This window comes from Aspergillus lucknowensis (assembly GCF_044049455.1).
Source record: "Aspergillus lucknowensis strain CBS 449.75 chromosome Unknown BJX67scaffold_1, whole genome shotgun sequence".
Taxonomy (NCBI): domain Eukaryota; kingdom Fungi; phylum Ascomycota; class Eurotiomycetes; order Eurotiales; family Aspergillaceae; genus Aspergillus; species Aspergillus lucknowensis.
Window position 1 is genome coordinate 1,652,616 of NW_027263545.1, and position 18,995 is coordinate 1,671,610.

The 18,995-nt window shown below is 52.6% G+C and overlaps 7 protein-coding genes across 7 annotated transcripts; 4 read left to right on the forward strand and 3 right to left on the reverse strand.

The window, feature by feature from the left end:
- Nucleotides 1–233: 233 nt before the first annotated feature.
- BJX67DRAFT_376622 (putative MFS transporter) lies at nucleotides 234–2,271 on the forward strand (the record flags this gene model as incomplete). The annotated part of the gene is made up of 8 exons (XM_071031914.1): nucleotides 234–314; nucleotides 380–451; nucleotides 520–652; nucleotides 723–827; nucleotides 883–1,501; nucleotides 1,551–1,566; nucleotides 1,614–1,731; nucleotides 1,784–2,271. The coding sequence occupies 8 exons, from the start codon at nucleotides 234–236 to the stop codon at nucleotides 2,269–2,271; spliced, it is 1,632 nt and encodes a 543-aa protein (XP_070891817.1).
- A 556-nt stretch (nucleotides 2,272–2,827) lies between these two features.
- On the forward strand, nucleotides 2,828–4,701 carry BJX67DRAFT_20828 (serine incorporator domain-containing protein). The gene is made up of 4 exons (XM_071025534.1): nucleotides 2,828–2,958; nucleotides 3,020–3,099; nucleotides 3,169–3,757; nucleotides 3,806–4,701. Exons 1-4 carry the CDS (start codon nucleotides 2,908–2,910, stop codon nucleotides 4,517–4,519), a joined length of 1,434 nt encoding a protein of 477 aa, XP_070891818.1. The 5' UTR covers nucleotides 2,828–2,907; the 3' UTR covers nucleotides 4,520–4,701.
- BJX67DRAFT_20829 (PaaI family thioesterase) lies at nucleotides 4,702–5,599 on the reverse strand. Its single transcript, XM_071025535.1, has one exon. The coding sequence runs from the start codon at nucleotides 5,421–5,423 to the stop codon at nucleotides 4,884–4,886; it is 540 nt and encodes a 179-aa protein (XP_070891819.1). The 5' UTR covers nucleotides 5,424–5,599; the 3' UTR covers nucleotides 4,702–4,883.
- A 389-nt stretch (nucleotides 5,600–5,988) lies between these two features.
- Nucleotides 5,989–7,366, reverse strand: BJX67DRAFT_376625 (uncharacterized protein; the record flags this gene model as incomplete). Its single annotated transcript, XM_071031915.1, has 3 exons — nucleotides 5,989–6,706; nucleotides 6,757–6,834; nucleotides 6,897–7,366. The coding sequence occupies 3 exons, from the start codon at nucleotides 7,364–7,366 to the stop codon at nucleotides 5,989–5,991; spliced, it is 1,266 nt and encodes a 421-aa protein (XP_070891820.1).
- Nucleotides 7,367–7,552: 186 nt separating this feature from the next.
- BJX67DRAFT_386956 (peroxidase/cytochrome P450 family protein) lies at nucleotides 7,553–11,638 on the reverse strand (the record flags this gene model as incomplete). The annotated part of the gene is made up of 15 exons (XM_071034155.1): nucleotides 11,350–11,638; nucleotides 11,140–11,296; nucleotides 10,806–10,892; nucleotides 10,393–10,747; nucleotides 10,075–10,346; nucleotides 9,857–10,027; nucleotides 9,666–9,809; nucleotides 9,583–9,618; nucleotides 9,327–9,531; nucleotides 9,005–9,279; nucleotides 8,737–8,953; nucleotides 8,277–8,685; nucleotides 8,102–8,226; nucleotides 7,655–8,052; nucleotides 7,553–7,596 (listed from the first exon to the last, which is right to left on the reverse strand). Exons 1-15 carry the CDS (start codon nucleotides 11,560–11,562, stop codon nucleotides 7,553–7,555), a joined length of 3,108 nt encoding a protein of 1,035 aa, XP_070891821.1. The 5' UTR covers nucleotides 11,563–11,638.
- Nucleotides 11,639–13,338: 1,700 nt separating this feature from the next.
- Nucleotides 13,339–15,439, forward strand: BJX67DRAFT_20890 (Zn(II)2Cys6 transcription factor). The gene is made up of 4 exons (XM_071025546.1): nucleotides 13,339–13,679; nucleotides 13,739–14,275; nucleotides 14,320–14,463; nucleotides 14,536–15,439. Exons 1-4 carry the CDS (start codon nucleotides 13,620–13,622, stop codon nucleotides 15,319–15,321), a joined length of 1,527 nt encoding a protein of 508 aa, XP_070891822.1. The 5' UTR covers nucleotides 13,339–13,619; the 3' UTR covers nucleotides 15,322–15,439.
- A 166-nt stretch (nucleotides 15,440–15,605) lies between these two features.
- BJX67DRAFT_340549 (ATP-binding mismatch repair protein PMS1) lies at nucleotides 15,606–18,823 on the forward strand. The gene is made up of 4 exons (XM_071027801.1): nucleotides 15,606–15,656; nucleotides 15,721–15,817; nucleotides 15,878–15,964; nucleotides 16,026–18,823. The coding sequence occupies exons 1-4, from the start codon at nucleotides 15,618–15,620 to the stop codon at nucleotides 18,767–18,769; spliced, it is 2,967 nt and encodes a 988-aa protein (XP_070891823.1). The 5' UTR covers nucleotides 15,606–15,617; the 3' UTR covers nucleotides 18,770–18,823.
- The last annotated feature ends 172 nt before the right edge of the window (nucleotides 18,824–18,995 follow it).

An 18,995-nucleotide genomic window follows, 5' to 3' on the forward strand; every position in this document is an offset into this window, starting at 1 on the left:
TCCAAGGTCTCCTATGCTCGCCCTTGTTCCCCGGTGGAAAGTTGATCGCTGATTGCGTGCTCTGCCCTCCCGCCCGATAACGGCTTTTCTTAACCTCACCACGCGACCATCTGCCACTTCGCCGACGACCTCCGTCGGGGAAGCTTGTCCCGCGCGCAGATTTCGGTCGCCGCCTCCTATGGTATACTCGAGCAACGGATAGTCATCGGGGCAACGACACCCCGAGGAGCGCCATGACGGAATCGGGCCAGAAAACGAAGCGGATTGTCTCCGTTGTAGCGGCGACACTGGTGGCTCTTGCTTGTGGTACCAACGTATGGATGATCTTGATGTGATGCTGCTGAGGGATATATGGATTGGTTTGATGACGCGTGGACAGTATGCATACTCGGCATGGGCGCCCCAGTTCGCGCAGAAGATGAAGCTTTCATCTACAGCGAGCAATCTCATTGTAAGTGGACGGCGGCTCACGTCGTCTCGTCGGAGCACTGCATGCTGATAACTGGTCCCATTGTTCAGGGCGCTGCAGCGAATTTTGGGATGTACGCCTGCGGGATTCCGTTAGGCCTTGTGACCGACACTCGGGGGCCGCGTCTTACGACTCTAATTGGGGCGGTGGCTCTCGGTTTGGGGTATTTTCCGTTGCATCTTGGTGAGTTTGGACGAAGGCATTGGCTGTATTAATTGGGGGGGGGCGAGGGGTGTCTGCTAATATGCCGTAGCTTATAACGGTGGTCAGGGGTCCATGGCGGTCTTCTTCATGGCCTTCTTCAGCTTTTTGACTGGTTTTGGGAGCTCTTCTGCCTTTGGTGCTTCAATTAAGACAGGTACTTCCACCTCTCTCTTGGAGACCCGGACTTGACTAAAATAACGGACAAACAGCGGCTACGAACTTCCCCGAACATCGTGGGACAGCGACGGCTTTCCCCCTTGCTGCGTTTGGGCTAAGTGCATTCTTCTGGTCGACTACGTCGGCGATTCTGTTCCATGATGACGTTGGCCGGTTTCTTCTCCTGCTAGCCGTCGGAACCTCTCTTTTGAACCTTCTCTCCGTCCCGTTCATGCGGCTTCTGGTTCCTACTGGGCCTTACTCTGCCGTTCCACGATCTCGCTCCGCGGAATCGAGGCCCTTGCGGAGGCCCAAATCTACGGATCTACGATCTGACCTAGGTAATGAAGCAGGTACGCAGTCTTCTACTACAATTTTCAGCCACTCTGCGGCCCACTCCAGATCGCACTCCGCGGCGTCACACTCCCACCATCCTGGTGGTGACCATGATCTCGACGAGCTGTCCTCCTTGGTTTCCAAAACGTCGTCAAGGACGTCCCGGGAATTCTTCCCTGAGGGTGACCCAGAAGTGGATGATGATGGCTTGTCTGATGTTACTCCCGACTCACATCAACCAGACATTAGAGGCTTGGCGATGCTCCGTAAGATTGAATTTTGGCAGCTCTTCTTGACTATGGCGCTCCTTTCTGGCATCGGTTTGATGACCATCAAGTTTGTTCATCTTGACCTTTTCTTCCATACTCCGCTAACGACCTCATAGCAACATTGGGAATAGTGTAAGGTGTTTCTGGAATCTTACTTGACATTAATTGACTCTTCTCAGGCCAAGGCGCTGTGGGAATTCTATGACGATAGCGCAACCCCTAAATTTATACAACAACGGCAAGTAATGCATGTTTCCATCTTGTCGTTCGGTAACTTCGCTGGCCGTCTCTCGAGTGGTAGGTATCCTCTTTGACAGCTATTGCTGGCTACGGGCTGATAGCCTACCAGGAATTGGATCCGACATCCTTGTCAAACAATTCAACATGTCGCGGTTTTGGTGTTTGTTCCTATCCGCAGCCGTATTTGCCCTTACCCAACTTGCAGGAGCATGGATCTCCAACCCGCACTATCTGGTCGTTGTTTCGGCATTTACTGGCATCGCCTACGGCTTCCTCTTCGGTGTTTTCCCGTCGCTGACAGCCCATACGTTCGGTATCAACGGCCTTTCTCAAAACTTTGGTGTGATGACCCTAGCACCGGTCATTAGCGGCAATATATTCAACTTGCTTTATGGAAGCATTTATGACCACCACTCGAATGTCGACGACAATGGAGACCGCGACTGCCCTGATGGGCTCGGTTGTTACCAGATTGCGTATTACATGACGTTTTTCTCTGGTGTTGGTGGAATACTGGTATGCTTGTGGAGTATTTGGCGCGACAGGCAGCTGCACGGCCGGGCCCGCACGAAGGTCGAACATGATAGACTCGCCTGATGCAGTTCCAGCATGGTTCACCGCGCGCGAGGTATGCATGCGCCTGCGAACAGTCGCCATTTCGCGAGGAACCTCATTACATTCGCATTTAACGTTGCGGTACACAGGGTTGGCCATACACCCCTAGTTGCATCGACTCCTATATACCTTGAATTTTGCATATACACCCTTCATTTATCTCTATATCCTACCTTCTGTCTCTTTGCTTTTTTTTTTGTATATCCATTTTCCCTTGTACATAGATGACTGAGCGCCTTTTATATAACCTGATCAACCTGTTCCTAGCTCTCGATGGGTTGACCATGAACCTTGCGATAGTCAACGGAAAGTAAATGGCCGAAAAACCAATGACGAGCGAACAGATATTACAATTGAGGAAATCAACCCTCCGGCAGTGTTTCGTTAAAACTTGAGGCTGTGAAGCGCAACAGCACCAAGCATCGGCAGTTATCTTTCACATGACTTTCAACTGGCCCATCTGCTTATGTAACAGGTGGCACATGACTAGGCGGCGGCCCCACTCGTGCGTCGGTTGCATCACTGCGCTTCAGCAGGCTCCCCTTGGTGGTTCTCACCAAGAACAACGTCAGTTATTGAATACAACACCCTTTCGCGAGAGAGGACTGAGATACCAAGATGGGGGCTCTTCTTTCCTTGCCGCTTCTAGCACTCCCAAGTGCTGGGACAGTATGTTATCTTTGCAGCCTTGTCTCGTTTAGCTCCTCGCCACTGACCGATTGATTTCAAGGTTCTAACTGCTGTCGGATCCTGTTGCGGAGCTGCAACATGTTCAGCTGTCTGCAGCGCATGTGGAAAGTTCAATAATAGGTGAGTGTTAATCACAGAGAATGCCTCCTCTTGTAGTCGCCGTTGCTAACTTGCGGTCGGATAATCCAGTATGGCCACTAGGATCGCCTACGCCTTCATCCTCTTGATCAATTCAATCGTTTCCTGGATTATGCTCACGCCATGGGCGCTCAAAAAGCTACAGCATCTTACGTTAGATTACATGGAAATCAAGTGCGACGGGAAAGAGTGTTATGGCTGGGTTGCAGTTCATCGAATCAACTTCGGCCTGGGCCTATTCCATTTGGTCCTGGCCGTGTTTTTGCTGGGTGTGAGGACGTCGAAGGATGGTCGCGCGGCTTTGCAGAATGGCTTTTGGGGTCCGAAGGTCGTGCTCTGGATCCTATTCGTCGTGGTGTCGTTCTTCATTCCGGAGTCGTTCTTCTTCGTGTACGGACATTACATCGCCTTCTTGTGCGCCATGCTTTTCCTGCTATTGGGCCTTATCCTGCTTGTGGATTTGGCGCATAGTTGGGCCGAGTTATGTTTGCAGAAGATTGAGGATAATGATTCCCGGATGTGGCGCGGACTGCTCATTGGCTCCACACTGGGCATGTATGTTGCGTCTATCGCCATGACGATTTTGATGTATATCTTCTTTGCGAAGAGCGGGTGCTCTATGAACCAGGCAGCGATCACGGTTAGTCGGCTGTTCTGTTCATTGAATTCTCTATGCTAACTGGTGCAGATCAACTTGATCGTTTTCTTGATTATATCCGTCGTGTCTGTCCAGCCCGCCGTCCAGGAAAACAACCCCCGTGCAGGACTGGCGCAGGCCGCCATGGTGACTGCGTATTGTACCTACCTGACCCTGTCTGCTGTTTCTATGGAACCCGACGACCGCCAATGTAACCCGTTGATTCGAGCTCGCGGCACCCGGACCGCAACGATCGTTCTTGGCGCAGTCGTTACTATGGCTACCATTGCGTACACTACGACTCGCGCTGCTACCCAGGGCATCGCTCTTGGGTCGAAGGGCGGTCACAACTACTCAGAGCTGGGAAGCGATGACAACGAGCACGGTCTCGTTACCCAGCAGCCCTCAGCTCGCCGTGAGATGCGCGCTGAGGCCCTCCGCGCCGCCGTTGCAAGTGGCAGTCTCCCAGCCAGCGCTCTGGATGAGAGCGACGACGAAGACGACGACTACGACGTGAAAGATGACGAGAAGGGTTCAACTCAGTACAACTACTCCCTCTTCCACGTCATCTTCTTCCTAGCTACAACCTGGGTAGCCACCCTGCTAACTCAAAATCTCGACCCGGAGGCCGTTGACGATTTCGCCCCCGTGGGTCGGACATACTGGGCTAGCTGGGTGAAGATTATCAGCGCGTGGGTTTGCTACGCTATCTACCTGTGGACTTTGATTGCCCCAATTCTGCTTCCTGATCGGTTTGATATGTAGAGATGCAGCTGGGATTTGAAATTGGGACTGGAGTTTGGTGTTCTTCTTCTTTGGCATTGCTTTATCAATCTCTACGTATGGTTTTGGGTCCTTTTTTGTATTGATATCCGTGCATGACAGCGCTTCCTTTACATTCGTTTATCTCATGCACAGCGCGCCTAGCACGTGGTGCTTTCATTAGTTTACGATATCGATATGCTTGTGAGCTCAATTATAGCCCCGAGGGGCAATTCTTGAAACTGGATCTTGCTCAAGTTGAATACTTGACGTATTGCAGTGGATACAATCTCAACCCTAACGCTACCCCGGCCTGGGCACTTTATTATGGGCTAATTCATAGTGTACAAGCCCATTCGTTTCGCACCTAGAACGCGGATTTCTTTCTTATAAAAAGCGTCTCAGCCGTCGTACACACCTCCCCAGCCTCGTTCCGAATCACCGCCTCAAAGAATATCTTCCGGCCTTCCACCCTCTTAACCTTCACCGTTGCCGCAATCACAGCTCCCGATTCGGGAACAGCCACTGGCCGCTTATACGCCATATTCAGGGCAACCGTGAACATCCCTATTCCGCCGTCTAGCCCCGTGCAGGGGACTATGGCGCCGCAGACCTCGTCCATAACGGTGGCGAGGAATCCGCCGTGCGCGACGCCAGTTTGGCCACAGACACCGGGCCCGACGTGGACAAGAAGGTGGCCTTCTGGTTCGGGGGTGCTGCGGTATACGTAGAGACAGCGGCGAATGGCGTCGGGGGTCCGTGCAATCGTGACGAGGAGCGGGTCTATGAATGGAGGGTTTGTGTCTGGGCGGGTGGAGTACGAGGGGTCCGAGAGAAGGGGGGCACCGAGGGTTGTTGTGCTGAAGAAGGCGATATCATCTTGGATCTTGGAGGTTGGAGGGGCCATTTCTTGCTGGCGCGGTCGGTGGTTTTTTTGTTTTTGGTGACCTCCCAGGTTGTTGCGCTGGAAGGTTTTGACGCGATTATTGAGATTATTCTTATTGTTGAGCGGATCAAGACATTCTTCTGCTTCTTGCTCTCTGCGGAGGGTGACTCAGAAACTAGTGGATGAGCGGCTCAATACGAGGCTGCAACCAGCAGACATAACCGAGGTTTCGCGAAGATGAAGCGAGGTTGTTCCATCTCGAGAGGGGAAGAGCAACAGGTTCCTTGTTTGTAATCAGAAATAGCTTTGTGCACTGTAGCCTGGCGAGGGAATCTGAGATGCGGTCATTGTCTTGGAGGCTTCCAATTCGCCGATGTCTTCTCACAATCTGGAACAAGGCCTGAGAGCGTGTGGGAGGAGATACAGAACATCCAAGCGAGAGGTTTGCCTGAGGAAGAATCCAAGAAGCCTGAGGCTCGAGCCCTGGAGCCCGGAGCTGGAGCCCTGGAGGGGGGAGGGTCCTTCCTAAAAGGGAAGACACGAATCCCATGACTGGAGTCGGGTCGTGCCTTCCTTCATCCTCCTGTTACTTCTCAACTTCCTTCGCGTACTCCTCCACCTTCCACTCCTCTGGACTCTCTCCGTTCTTATATTGGTAGAGCCTCGACAGCTCTGCCACAGGCTTCAATTGAATATTCTCCCCGCCGCCTTCCTCCGGTACCTCAACCATGCTCTTCATGAAGGTACTCCCCTCCCCGAACATTGGATCGAGATAGTGCATGTTGCACAAATGGCCAGACCCCTCCCGTATGAAAACAACCCCTGAGAACAAGCTTTGGCTCGAATACGCCGCTACAGGGGTCGTGAACTGCAGAACCCCAATGTTCGACACAAAGTCCTTCGTATTTGCATAATGCTCGATGTACTTGATCACCCGCTCGCCATGCATTTGTCGACGAGGCTGTTGTATGTTTCTGGTGAGAGCCCGATCCTCGTGTTTATGGTCCTGGTCGTGCTTGCGGGGTTCGTCAGCTATGAGAGGATTTCGGAACTGGCGCGCGGCGCTGGCGAGTGTATAGACTTCCAGTTTCTGCATTTGGGTGTACGACAGCTCGCCGAAAAGCCAGTCAACGATCGAGGCCGCGATGATCCCACCCTGCGAGTGAGCGATGAGCACGACCTTCTTCGTTGCGGGCGCCACGAGGGCGCCGCGCAATTGGGCACGACCTTGTCTAATGGCAACAGTTTTGTAGTCGAGGTCTCGCTGGATGAGACATTCGATCAGATCAAGTATGAGTCCTTTGCTTTGGGGTTATTAGCGTGAGCAATCTACGGGTGAAGCTGGGAGGTATACGTTGGGTTGTGGATGCCCACGATTTCCCGGCCAAAGGTTTCTGCAAGGAGATCGAGGTTTGACTGATGCCAGTGGTGTCTGCGGCACAAAATCAGTATCGAGGAGCTTAAGGAAAGTTAAGAGGTAAGTGTTTGGCGCACCCCGTTGCGATTCCATTTACGAAGAACCAGAGTTCACTCTCATCATTAACGGGTGGTCTCGACTTTGGAACGCCGATGAGAGACCTGCCAGTAGGCGGGCCGTTCAACAATCTGATGACGATTAATGTTATGCCGGTGAATGCCGTATAGAATGCTGCAGGAGCTACGAAAGGCAACGCCCAGAGAGCTAGCACACTAACTGGGAGTGAAAGGAGCAAGAAAACCTGGCTGATAACAAGAAAAACTTGGAGAGCCAGGTCCCTCATGTTGCGGAGACTTGGGTAAAGCTCATCCAGTTTCCCCGAAGGGAATGGACCCAGAGGGAGCAAGATACGGGGGATTAGCATTGCCAGACGGAAAACAGAGTCAATATCCTCCCAGACCCAACGGAATGGATTGCTGTCTGTATCGGAAGGGATATCGAGGAAAGGGTTCCCGTGGACGGGGGTGTTAGGGTTGTAGGAGGCCATTTTGCTTTGAACACGTTTTGAGTTTAAGGTGATGCTAGGGACTACAGTGCTGATTCTGCGACGCTACTATATATTCAAAGTCGAATAAGTCATTATTGTGTCATTGATCGCTATTACTTAGATCTCCAAATCAGGTACGCTATCGTGGCATGACCGTTGTTGACTTTGCGCTAACTCTGGCTAGGGTTAAGTTTCCAACAGGTCCAACGCATCGAAAGTCACTTTTTTGTCTGTCCCAAGTTAGACCAGGGCTGAGCGCTTGTGAGAGTAGCCGTAGGGCAAACTTACTGCAAGGGAACGGCGTCCATTTGCTCGCGTCCTCTGGCAGATACACCTTAAATGCCGCATTGACCATTTTACTCTTCATCTCTCCCGAAGGCCCAGGTGCTCGTCGGACATTGCGCAGTCGTCCCAGAACACGGAGCAAACAGGCCCCAGCTATAGTGACGATAGGCCGCCCTAAACACGAGTGTGGTCCCCAGCCGTGATGGATGTAGAGCTCCATCGGACGATCGAGCTTGATTTCCTCCGGATCGGGGAACTTGGATGGATCAAGACCGGCTGTGATAAAGTCTACGAACAGGGTATCTCCTTTTCGTACGTTTGTTGTACTTGTCCCGTCTTTGATAGTGGCATTGTCTGCCGCTGTGCGCAGGACTCCAAACGCGGGAGTCGAGAGCCGGAAACTACATAACAGATGAGCGTAAAGACTTCGGCAAGAAGGCCATTACTCACCCCTCGAGGGCGTATTTCTTGAGCTTCGTGAAGGCCTCGGGGTCATCCGAGCGTGCGAGGTTGCAGATGGCCGGCCAGTGGCTGGAATATTTGTCGGAGAAATAGAGTTCGAGCATTTGCGCCCACTGTCATGCGTTAGTTACTGTGGTACGTGAAGCCTTTCTGGGACACGTACACCCTGAGCCTGAGTCGCACATGCAGCAGCAGCGGTAGGGATAATTGTCCAGACAGCGTCCTCGACGCTTTTTCCTCCCTCCCGCAGCCTTTTGACTAACTGCGGGCCAAACCCGGGCAGCGAGGACTTAGAACCAAAGATCCGCGACGGATGACTGAATATATTTCCTGAGGCCTCCGAGACGGCTTTGGTCATGACTTCGCCCATCCGCTCGGCCTCCCTCTTCGCGACCATCCTGTTCTTGTACGATTGCGGCGGATCAACGTCGAGGAAGACATAGCCGAATAAGTCAAAGAGTGCGTCAGACAGCTCCTTGATTGTGTATGCGTCGGCCGGGGAATAGTGACTGCCTTTCAGCGGCATGTTAAAGAACTCTGCGCAGAAATATGCGTGTGCGATGTTTCCGACACTGGCAGTGTTAGCCTTCTGTCTCTGCCTGGCATTTGGAAAGGAAGCTTACTCTCGGACGATGTCAAGCTGGTAGGAATTGCCCACCTTACGGCTATTCCGACGGATCAGATCCGACGTTATTGACTCGTAGAACCGCTGTACCTGCTCCAACCCATCCGGTGGTCTGTACAGGCGCTCTGAAACGAACGTTCGTTGATTCGCATTTGCTGTCGAATCTCCACTCAGCATGTAATCATGTTGCGTGAGCTGGAACGTATGTTCGCCCCCTGTGTCTATCAGTATCCGCAAAAAATAACTCAAGGTCGTGCTGGACTTACAAGGGACATGGAACCTTTTCTGATCATTCAGCACATCAACTACACCCTTCCACGTGATGACGGGGACAGGCGGCCGCACGTACGACGGCCTGTTGAAGTCAAGAGTATCTGCCCTTCCATACTTCCTGAAAACCTCGCAGTTCTTTTCGGGAGTTGTGAACGGATATAAGGCATAAACGCTGTTCGGCTGGTACCAACCGGGGAACGCCCGCATCAGCAGCTTATACATGACCCCGCCGTTTGCGACGTCGAAGTCGGATTCCGCTGTGTTAAACCTGCGGAGTTTTAGCCTACTTCACACATTCTGCTTAATGAAGCTCACCCGAAATTGGTCAAGTTGGCGGGACTATAGTCCGTTGTATAGAACCGATCTCCCCGAACGAGGGCAACGGCATCAGACAAGATAGCCACCGAAATCGTGAATCCAGGACATAGTCCGGAGCCAGGAAGGAATGGCTTCTTGGCTTCTTCAGCTTGGACGCCCACGTACAGCTCGATGTTGTCGGGATGGCCGTATAAAGCTTCCACTAATGATTGTCAGCTCCAATGATATCTGGATATTTTTGGGAGCAACTTACGTGCTTCGGCAACGGAAGGATCCGAGTTGACTTCTTCTACAGGGAGTTAGATTTTATCTGCGTTGGGGGAAGTGAGATCTTACCAAAGGTGCTGTGCGGCTTCAGCTTGAAGAATGCCCTGAGCTCATTCAGGGTGGCCAATCCCCATTCTCGGCCTTGCTGGATTCCGAGCATTTCAATGGGCTTCATTATCTTTGGGATATTTCTCGCTCCAAAGGCACCTGGGACTTGTCAGCTCAAGGTCGCGCGCTCTGATATCCAAGGTGGCGCTCACCAGCTTCAATCTCGCAACCGTCCTGCAAAAGGGTCACAAGATCTTCGTCACCGAATTTCCCGGCTTTATCGCGTTTTAGATTTGAGAATGTCCATGTTGACGGGCCTCCCGGGAGAGCTTTGTCAAAGAACTCCCTCAACCCAGTACGGTATTTTTCTACAGAGAGTTTGGCTGTGCGCGTTAGCCAAAGTGCCCGCCATTTCTCAAGGTGTCCATACAAGGATCAACGTTCGGACCGAATACTCTTTCAGAGAGTTCATTAGCCCATGCTTCATCCTCGTTACTGATCGCTGCGTGCCATCGGTATATCATGTTGAACTCGGCGCTGACCTGGTTCCCAATGCCACGGGGGAGACCCTCCTGGTCAAATACCGCAAGTGTCTTCCTGGGATCGAGTTTCCAGTCCGAGTCAATGGGATTCTCGTTCAGGTTCAGGATTGTCCGGAGGTAGTCGTTGAGGATTATGTTGACGTATAGGGCGCAGGTTATACTAAAATACATCAGTATCGGCCTCCCATAGCGTCTTTCGAACGTACAGCCTCCCCGTCTGGAACAAGTCATTCTCCCTCTTCTTCATTGCTCTGGTGAAATCCGTGGTCCCTTCTTCGATACCTAGTTCGGAAGGGTGACTAAATCTCCCAGCTTCATTGATGAGCGCGAGTTCGCCGACGACGTAATTATGGAAGCGATTAAACGCAATCATCAACGCGCAAACTCCGGGAGGCTGAGTGAGAAGTCGTTTCTCAGCGAAGGTATCCGGCTTGAGGTGGCCGTCGCTGAATGCCCGAACTTGGTCTTGTTCGGCTTGGTTGTGACCGTACAGAGGACCAAGGTCGAGATACGACGAGTTTTTGAGGCGCGTTTCGTCTGCTTCATCGGTGTGGAAGAGATCTACGCGCTGTTAGCGATGGCTATAAATGACTTCGAGCCGAAGTGATTGGGGATGCACCGTGAATTATGATCGTGGCGAGGTAGAACAGGTTGCTTGAGATCTTCGATGGGTGTTCTCTTGCTGGACCCGTGCGGGCCAAGAGGGCTGAGGGCCGATTTGGTTAGTATACGTCTCCCCTACGGGAATGGAATTGAGAAGCATACTATCAAAAATCAGGCTTGGATCTGGCAGCACCGCTGGGCGGGGATGCTGAGGCGTCACTGAACGCGCATAGTGGCTACCACTGGCCCCGAGCTGGGGTGACACAATATTCTACGCGAGACAAAGTTAAGTAGTGTTGCACCTCAATTTCCCGTGTTGAGGAGCTGCTGGGATGTGCATACGTTGTAACTTCCATCCGCCTGTCTATACCGGTACTCATCACCCAGATACGATACTGGTGGGTGCTGCAAGTTGTTCCAAAGCGTGCTCACGAAGAGGTCTGTTATTTTGGACCTCAAAAGCGAGTTATTCGGGAGGGATGCTGCCACTTGGACTATATTTTCGATCTTTCAGAGCACCGTTAGCCAGCGTGCCCCCTACTCGCCGAAGTAAGACGAACAAGGTACTTCCTGTCATCAACAAGCCCCCCATTTGCGAGTGTCTGGGTCAGTCCCTGGATGGTTCGCAAGTCTGGGATGATACGGCCAGCCTGGCTGACGAGATCGCGGTTGATTTCGCCGATTAGAGAGGCCAAGGAACTGGTCTTGGGTTTGGTTGGCTTGGTGGTGCTGAGGTAGGCTTCTTCAGCGCCGTTTTGCATGAAGGGGGCCATATTGACTGGATGATCGTAGGTGTCTGTGATATGCGGAGTCTTGAGGGAGAATGAAGATGAATGGCCTAGAGTGTGGCAATCTGGGCATTATAAGGCTCTTATTTAATGGGGCCGTGGAGATGGCTCTGGCCCGAGGGAGAAAGAGGGGATTGCATCATTTTTTTCGAGGCAAAGGCGAGCATGTGCCTTTGAACACACTTTATTCACACTATTTCCCAGTCTACAGGACTCATGATGTTGTTTTAAGGTGTGGCTATGGTGGTCTGCACCGAACAGGACTCGATCTGGATCTAGGTAGGGTTTGAACCATGGATTCGCCTTTGGGTGAACTGATTGACTTTGGGGCTCGGTGGCGCAACTCTATCATGATCTATCATACACCTCGACCTCAACAAGTGAAAGGTTTTGAATTGCGTCATGAAGTTAGTGACCTCAGAAGCCAAATATAGATAACGCGAGCCTGGACCCCTACTCTCCCCTATGACGCTTTTATTGATCGAGGGTTCGTGCATAGTTCCCGCGAAGACAAGAATCAGAGTCGACAGCGCCTCAGGAAGAAACATGAGCGCCACACGTACAGCGGTTGGTCCATAAACCGGGCTGAGATCTCTTCGTTGCGTACAGACGACAATAAGAGCATATATGACCCGAACCCCAACGAACACGAGAGCCAATAGGGGAGCGTACAGAAGCTACACACAATCACAATAGTTATGGGTATTTCCAATCTTTCTAACGCCGTCCTTGGAAAGGCCGTGTCAACATACCGTAGTCCCATCCCTATACCGAGGTGCCTCCCTCGAACCCTGAAAGGGGAGGAAGGAGAAAAACGCCCATCCGACCTCTGCAGCCCACCCGACGACCATCAACGCAGACCCGACCTCACAGTGAGTCAGGCTGTTTGATTTCGGATGCCCGCGGTAGATATCTAGGGCGCCGGTGACGGTGAGAGCGATACCAGCTGACGTCAGGCCCGTTACAGTGAGGACAACGAAGCAGCCAAGCAATCTATTTTGGGTTGGGGTGCGATAGGTACGATTTTAGATATCAAAGCATGTCGTGCCATATCAGTATAAGTTAGTATGCTGGAAATACGTAGGACGCACGCTTCGTGGACCACGCCGTCAACAGCCAGGATCAAGGGTGTCGTCCCGACACCGATAAGAATGTTGCCGACTATACTGTCGCTATCTGAGACGCCCAAGCCGCCGGCTACCATGCGCAGGGCGCAGAACGCGCCGAGATAGTACCATGCCAGGAAACCGGGCCAGCGATGGGTCCAGAAGTTGTAGAGGGTTAGAGGGAAGAGGACGAGGTAGAGGGCAACGTCTGCGGCGAATATTCCGTTGACCATTCTCTTTTCCTGTCTTTGGTCTTGTCTTTGGTCTTGTCCTTTTCTTTGAGTTTTTGAATGAGGAATATGGATTCTGGACGGGGCTGAGGTGGCTGGAGGGTAGCCTGATACCGGTACGCGCTCTCCTGGCCCCAGAACCATTGTGGATAGAGAGCTACGATTGATTGGGATCGATGGTGGCTGAGAAGACACCTTTGGACAGGGGACAGGGGAATCTCCAGCCTCACAGCGAGCGGGATTCTGAGGCTATCGTGAGTTGGGACAGGCAAAGTGTGGCTGAGCCTGGCATCTTGGCTGGGGCTGGGAAATCAGAATGAACATGGAGTGGATCATGATAGTCAGAGCTAAGATATAGTCAAGACTCGGAGAGAAATAGAGCCATTCTAATTGGGCGATAATTGAGCATCCTGTGTGTTGTTGGGCGAAGGGGAATCAACTCGACTGGGCGACTTGTCGGGTGTTAACTTCACCAGGATCCGGGCCACAGCACCTTCCTTGCTCTTTAGTGGCAGCACCACGCTAGACGTCAACTTGGAGTCACGAACTTCACAACCTCAGCTCAGCTCAGCTCCGCTCAGGCAACATCGTTCCGTCCCCAACCATCTCTCTCACGACAACAAATTCCATCGACGGGACTTCGTACGTACGGCAAATTGTTTCTTTGCTTTGGAACCTTCTACTGCGTCGGTATCGTTCAGCTTCCATGGTCCATAGAGGGAAGCTCTCTGCTGCGTGTAAGCCTTGTCGGAGTCGTCGTCTCAAAGTACATCAACCCCATCGAATTCATCCACAGTGGAAGGATTCTGGCTGATATGAGAATAGTGCGACCAACAAAAGCCATCATGTTCACAATGCATCCGAGCCAAGCGAGAGTGCTCCGGATATCGAGACGTCGGGGCCATCAGAGTCCACAACCAGACTGAAGAGGTGAAGAGGAAAGTCTCGTCTTGTGCCCCTTCTCCGTCTCCTCCCTCGCCTCCTCCTCTATCGCAGAGGCGGCGGGTTGACGAATACGGCGCCCTTGTACGCCAACAGCCCTCCCTTCCGATAAATGACCAAGGCACAGCTTTTGTGATTGCCCGCTACCTCACCCGAGATGGCCCGAGTGAGGCTCGAGGGCCGGTGGGGTTATTCTTACCGCATGTTTCGAACACCCCGTCCGGACGTGCCGTTATGGCGTCCCTCAATGCCGTGGGCCTAGCGGCGTTATCGAATATCTATATGTCTCCGAAGCTCGGGGTTTCCGCCCGTCAAGAGTATATCACTGCTCTGGCGGAGACAAACGCAGCTTTGGGTGACCCGATACAGGCTACCTCGGATGCTTCAGTCATAGCTGTGATATTTCTCAGCATGTACGAGGTGAGTCTCTTATCTCAGCAGTGAGAAATAGCCTGACGGCGCAGATCATGACATGCAATGGTCCGCCTTTGATGGACAAATTCCTAAATCACGTTGAAGGGTGCACCAAGCTCCTAGAGCTGCGCGGAACCGACCAACTCAAGACGTCTGTTGGGCTAGGGTTATTCTCTCAATTTAGGATGACGATTGTAAGTACTCTTCCTTTTTTGCGTTCATAACTTTCCGTCATGCTATGATGAAATGTGGCTAATATTGTCCAGCTTCTCGGCAACCTCTGGCTGAAACGACCGACACCCTCCTTCTTGATTGACTTGTCCAAGGAGAGCCTTGCCTGTTGTGGCGAGAAATCACGGATGGGAGATGAGCTCTTCTTTCACTTGGCACGAGTTGGCGATCTATGCGCCGGTTTACGCAATGGCGCGGTCATAGACCCGGTCAAAGTCGTGAAAGAGGCCCTCAAGCTCGACGCAGAGTTAAGCTCGTGGGCTATGGAAGTTGAACCCGAGCGTCGCTATACTGTCGTCGATTTCCCTGAATCTACAAATGCGGTCAATGCTTATGCTTCTTTTCGCCTCATCTACGGTAGCCAATACCACGTCTACCCCGACACGATAGTTAGCTCATGTTGGAATGACTATCGCCTCTCCCGTCTCATCCTTCTAGAGCTCATATGCGTGCTATGTGACCACCTCGCGCGTAAGGACGGCCCAACAGGGGCTGAGTACCGACAAACCGTGGCGCGCAGCACCACACTGTCTCGACAACTGTGCGAGGATATCTGTGCCAGCGTGCCGTATCACCTTGGAGCGACGCAAACATCTCCAGCCGAGGATCTGAGCAGCTCCCGGACTGGCGGTGTGCTTCGTCTGATATGGCCCTTGTTTATTGCAGCCGACTGTGCTGGAGCATCGCCGGAGATGGTGGAGTGGATCTCCCAGTGTCTTTTTAGGATCGGACATGGTGTTGGGATCCAGCAAGCGTTGGTGATGTCGGGCTCACTGCGCGCGGGGCTTCATCTGACCTGGCTTCCTGAGCTTGGGAAGTAAGAGGGGCGCTTACTTGGTTGATTGGTACTGTGGTATAGAGGGGTTGGATGGGAGCTCCGGAGTATACAGGATATAGATCATGACCGCATGCTATTCGAATAAAGATATTTTATTTTCATTTTCTCTCTATTTTTGATATCCATCTGGTTTGATCCAATAATTAATACCGCGTTCTCTGGATGGTCGGAGGTTGTCTGGGTGCGAAATGCTGAGTCGTGCCTTAATTGATTTCCACACGAGACGCGACTTCGCGTCTTCTTTTCTTCTCTCCTCCAACCTCGCTCTCCCACCATGGGATGACCATGGCAACGATCAAGGCTATCGAAGCCCGCTCGGTATGATGACTCTTGTGCTCTCTCAGTTAATTTCAGTCCACTGATCCGGACCTGAAAATGCCAGGTTCATCAAATCCAATCCGGTCAAGTCATCGTTGATCTCTGCTCCGTGGCAAAGGAGCTTGTCGAGAACAGCCTCGATGCCGGCGCCACGTCGATCGGTACGATGGATAGGCAAACCTCCCTTGTATATTTTTCCTTCTGACTTTCTGGTCCCGTAGAGATTCGATTCCGGAATAATGGTCTCGACTTGATCGAGGTGCAAGACAACGGCGGCGGGATCTCCCCAGAGAACTACGAGAATGTGGGCAAGTGATTTCGGGCCTGTTTTTTTTTCCCCCTTCGAGGTGAAGCTAATAATAATACCAGCCCTCAAGCATTACACGTCCAAGCTCTCCTCCTACGATGACCTCCTGCGCCTGCATACCTTTGGCTTCCGCGGCGAAGCGCTGTCGTCATTATGCGCCCTCTCCGACTTCCACATCACCACCGCCCAAGCCGACCAGGCCCCACGCGCGACACGACTCGACTTTGAACAATCGGGGAAGCTGAAAAGGACACAGATTGTCGCGGGCCAGAAGGGCACAACCGCGTCGGTGGAGGGGCTGTTCAAGAAACTGCCCGTGCGGCGTCGCGAGCTGGAGAGGAACATCAAGCGCGAGTATGGCAAGGTGTTGAATTTGCTCCATGCATACGCATGCGTGAGCACGGGTGTGCGATTCAGCGTTAAGAATACCGTGGCTAAGAGGAATGCGGTGGTGTTTACGACGAACGGCAATCAGTCGACGAAGGAGAATATCGCGAATGTCTACGGCGCGAAGACGCTTCTCGCGCTGATACCTCTCGATCTGGAGCTGGAGTTTGAACCGTCAGTCGCTGGAAGGCGAGCCGCGGGGAACGACGTGAACAGGATCCAGGTCCGCGGCCATGTCTCGAGGCCGGTCTTTGGGGAGGGCAGACAGACGCCTGATCGGCAGATGTTCTTCGTCAACTCGCGCCCTTGCGCGTTGCCGCAGATTGCAAAGGCGTTCAACGAGGTGTACAAATCCTTCAACGTCGCCCAGTCACCCTTTGTCTTTGCCGACTTTCATATGGATACGAATGCTTACGATGTGAATGTGTCGCCTGACAAGCGGACGATCCTCTTACATGATGCCGGGGCGCTCATCGAGTCGCTAAAACAGTCTTTGCAGCAGCTATTTGAGTCTTCGGATCAAACCGTGCCGCAGTCGCAGGTTCTTGGGCAACTGCCGGTTGCTCGACAACGCTCGCTGCCTGACGCCCCGAGAGCTACAACTACTGCTGATACTGAGGAAGAGAGGGAGTTGACGGATGAAGAGGTGGAGGAGAGTCAATTGAGTTCCAAGGACAGGATGAAGAGCCTTCTCAGCGAGATTGGAGCGCGCGACAGTCAGCCAGATAAATCGTCTTCGGGAGGCTCGATACTCAACAAAACACAGCCGCCACCTGCTCCTCAGACTGCGCTTACACCGGTGCAAGACCAAACTGGATCACCTCACGATGTTTCAGAAGATGAGCTCTTTGTTAATGAGGATGCTTCACAGCGCCCTACCGGCAAAGAATCCGATCGCGAAGATGGAGAAGGACACTTAGACAGGCAGAAAAGCCTTGTGCAGGAGGACTTCGAGACTCCGAACGCTCTGCAAACCGCGTTCGACCGCATGAGGCCGAGACGAGTCCCGGCCGAGGTGGCAACCGTCACCATTGGGGATAGGACTGTTACGTCTATGGTAGGAAGTGGTGTCCCGCGGAAGAGGAATACTAGTGGCGACTCGACTTCTTACCCGGCTCGGAAGAGACGAATCCATACACCGTCTCGCCCTGGCGTATTTAGCCAACGGATGCTAGACTTCGCAGCTCCAGGAACGCAGCTGGAATCGACGCAAGGGAATGAAGAAGATGAAGATGAACAAGAGTATGAGGAGGACGGGAGCGATGAGGCGGAAGAAGAAGAAATCGAGGAAGAGCCGCCTGAAGAAGTCGAAGAACAGATTGAAGACGCTGAGTCCTACTCCCCATCAGATCATAATACCGCAAGCCAAGCTTCTGTCGAACAGAGTGACGTTGAGAAACGGCCGTCTACGGACGAGGACATGGATGATGAGCAGAAAAAGAAACGCGAAGATGCCGAAGTCCAAAGGCTTATTCAGGATGCAGAGGATACGGCCCAGGCGAACAGCATCAGCCGAGCGAAGAAGCTCCATAAAGGCGTCGGACAGCGAGACTCTACCGTACAACTTATGACTACCATCGATGGATCACAATCCAAGATTCAGTCTCAGGCAGAGAGGCTTCGGGACGTTTTAGCTTCACACGCGACCGCGGCTACCTCTCAAGAGGAGCCGGGCTTGTCGCAAGTAGCAGCGGAAGAACGACTCTCCTTAACAGTCACTAAAGACGACTTCGCGCGGATGCGGATCCTCGGCCAGTTCAACCTTGGATTCATCCTTGCCACGCGATCAACGGAATCCAAAGACGAACTCTTCATCATCGACCAGCACGCGTCGGACGAGAAATTCAACTTCGAGCGTCTGCAGGCTGAGACGGTCGTCCAGAACCAGCGACTCGTCCACCCAAAACGACTCGACCTGACGGCCGTCGAGGAAGAGATCGTCATCGAGAACCAGTCGGCACTTGAGAAAAACGGGTTCGTCGTGGATGTCGACGACAGCGGCGACGAGCCTATCGGACGCCGTTGCCGGCTGCTTTCCCTGCCTCTCAGCAAAGAGGTTGTTTTCGATGTGCGCGACCTCGAGGAACTCATCGTCTTGCTCTCCGAGACGGCATCGACGACTTCTGAAACAGACATCCCCCGCCCCGGCAAGGTGCGGAAGATGTTCGCTATGCGCGCATGCCGGTCAAGCATCATGATTGGCAAGACGCTGACGGAAAAGCAGATGGAGCGTGTGGTGAGAAACATGGGGACCATCGATAAACCGTGGAATTGCCCGCATGGGCGGCCTACGATGCGCCATCTCTTTAGCCTGGGACATTGGGATGAGTGGAATGAGTACGAGGGTGACGATGAGAGCGCAGCCGTTGCCAGGTTGGATATATGGAAAGGGTATTTTGAAGCTGAAGCTGGCGAATAGACCTGATATAGAAATTGGATAGTTGTATATATAACCATATAGTAGTGCCTTGGGTCATTATCATAATCGTCATATCTTTCGTAAACTATCTCACAAGAGACCTGGATAGAGACATCACCACCACCCAAACCACCCCTTCTTCTCTGTCCCCTTCCCCTTCCCCAGGTCATCATTCCCCCCTTCCACATCCACCCCCCCATCATCAACCTTCCCATTAACCCCCCTA

Excerpts from the sequence above, each read along its gene's own strand:
- BJX67DRAFT_20828 (XM_071025534.1), top strand. The coding sequence starts at position 2,908 with ATGGGGGCTCTTCTTTCCTTGCCGCTTCTAGCACTCCCAAGTGCTGGG. Across the intron at positions 2,959-3,019 it reads CACTCCCAAGTGCTGGGACA|GTTCTAACTGCTGTCGGATC; the intron begins GTATGTTATCTT and ends ATTGATTTCAAG. Across the intron at positions 3,758-3,805 it reads TGAACCAGGCAGCGATCACG|ATCAACTTGATCGTTTTCTT; the intron begins GTTAGTCGGCTG and ends TAACTGGTGCAG.
- BJX67DRAFT_20829 (XM_071025535.1), bottom strand. The coding sequence starts at position 5,423 with ATGGCCCCTCCAACCTCCAAGATCCAAGATGATATCGCCTTCTTCAGC.
- BJX67DRAFT_20890 (XM_071025546.1), top strand. The coding sequence starts at position 13,620 with ATGGTCCATAGAGGGAAGCTCTCTGCTGCGTGTAAGCCTTGTCGGAGT. Across the intron at positions 13,680-13,738 it reads GTCGGAGTCGTCGTCTCAAA|TGCGACCAACAAAAGCCATC; the intron begins GTACATCAACCC and ends ATATGAGAATAG. Across the intron at positions 14,464-14,535 it reads CTCAATTTAGGATGACGATT|CTTCTCGGCAACCTCTGGCT; the intron begins GTAAGTACTCTT and ends AATATTGTCCAG.
- BJX67DRAFT_340549 (XM_071027801.1), top strand. The coding sequence starts at position 15,618 with ATGACCATGGCAACGATCAAGGCTATCGAAGCCCGCTCG. Across the intron at positions 15,818-15,877 it reads TGCCGGCGCCACGTCGATCG|AGATTCGATTCCGGAATAAT; the intron begins GTACGATGGATA and ends CTGGTCCCGTAG. Across the intron at positions 15,965-16,025 it reads AGAGAACTACGAGAATGTGG|CCCTCAAGCATTACACGTCC; the intron begins GCAAGTGATTTC and ends TAATAATACCAG.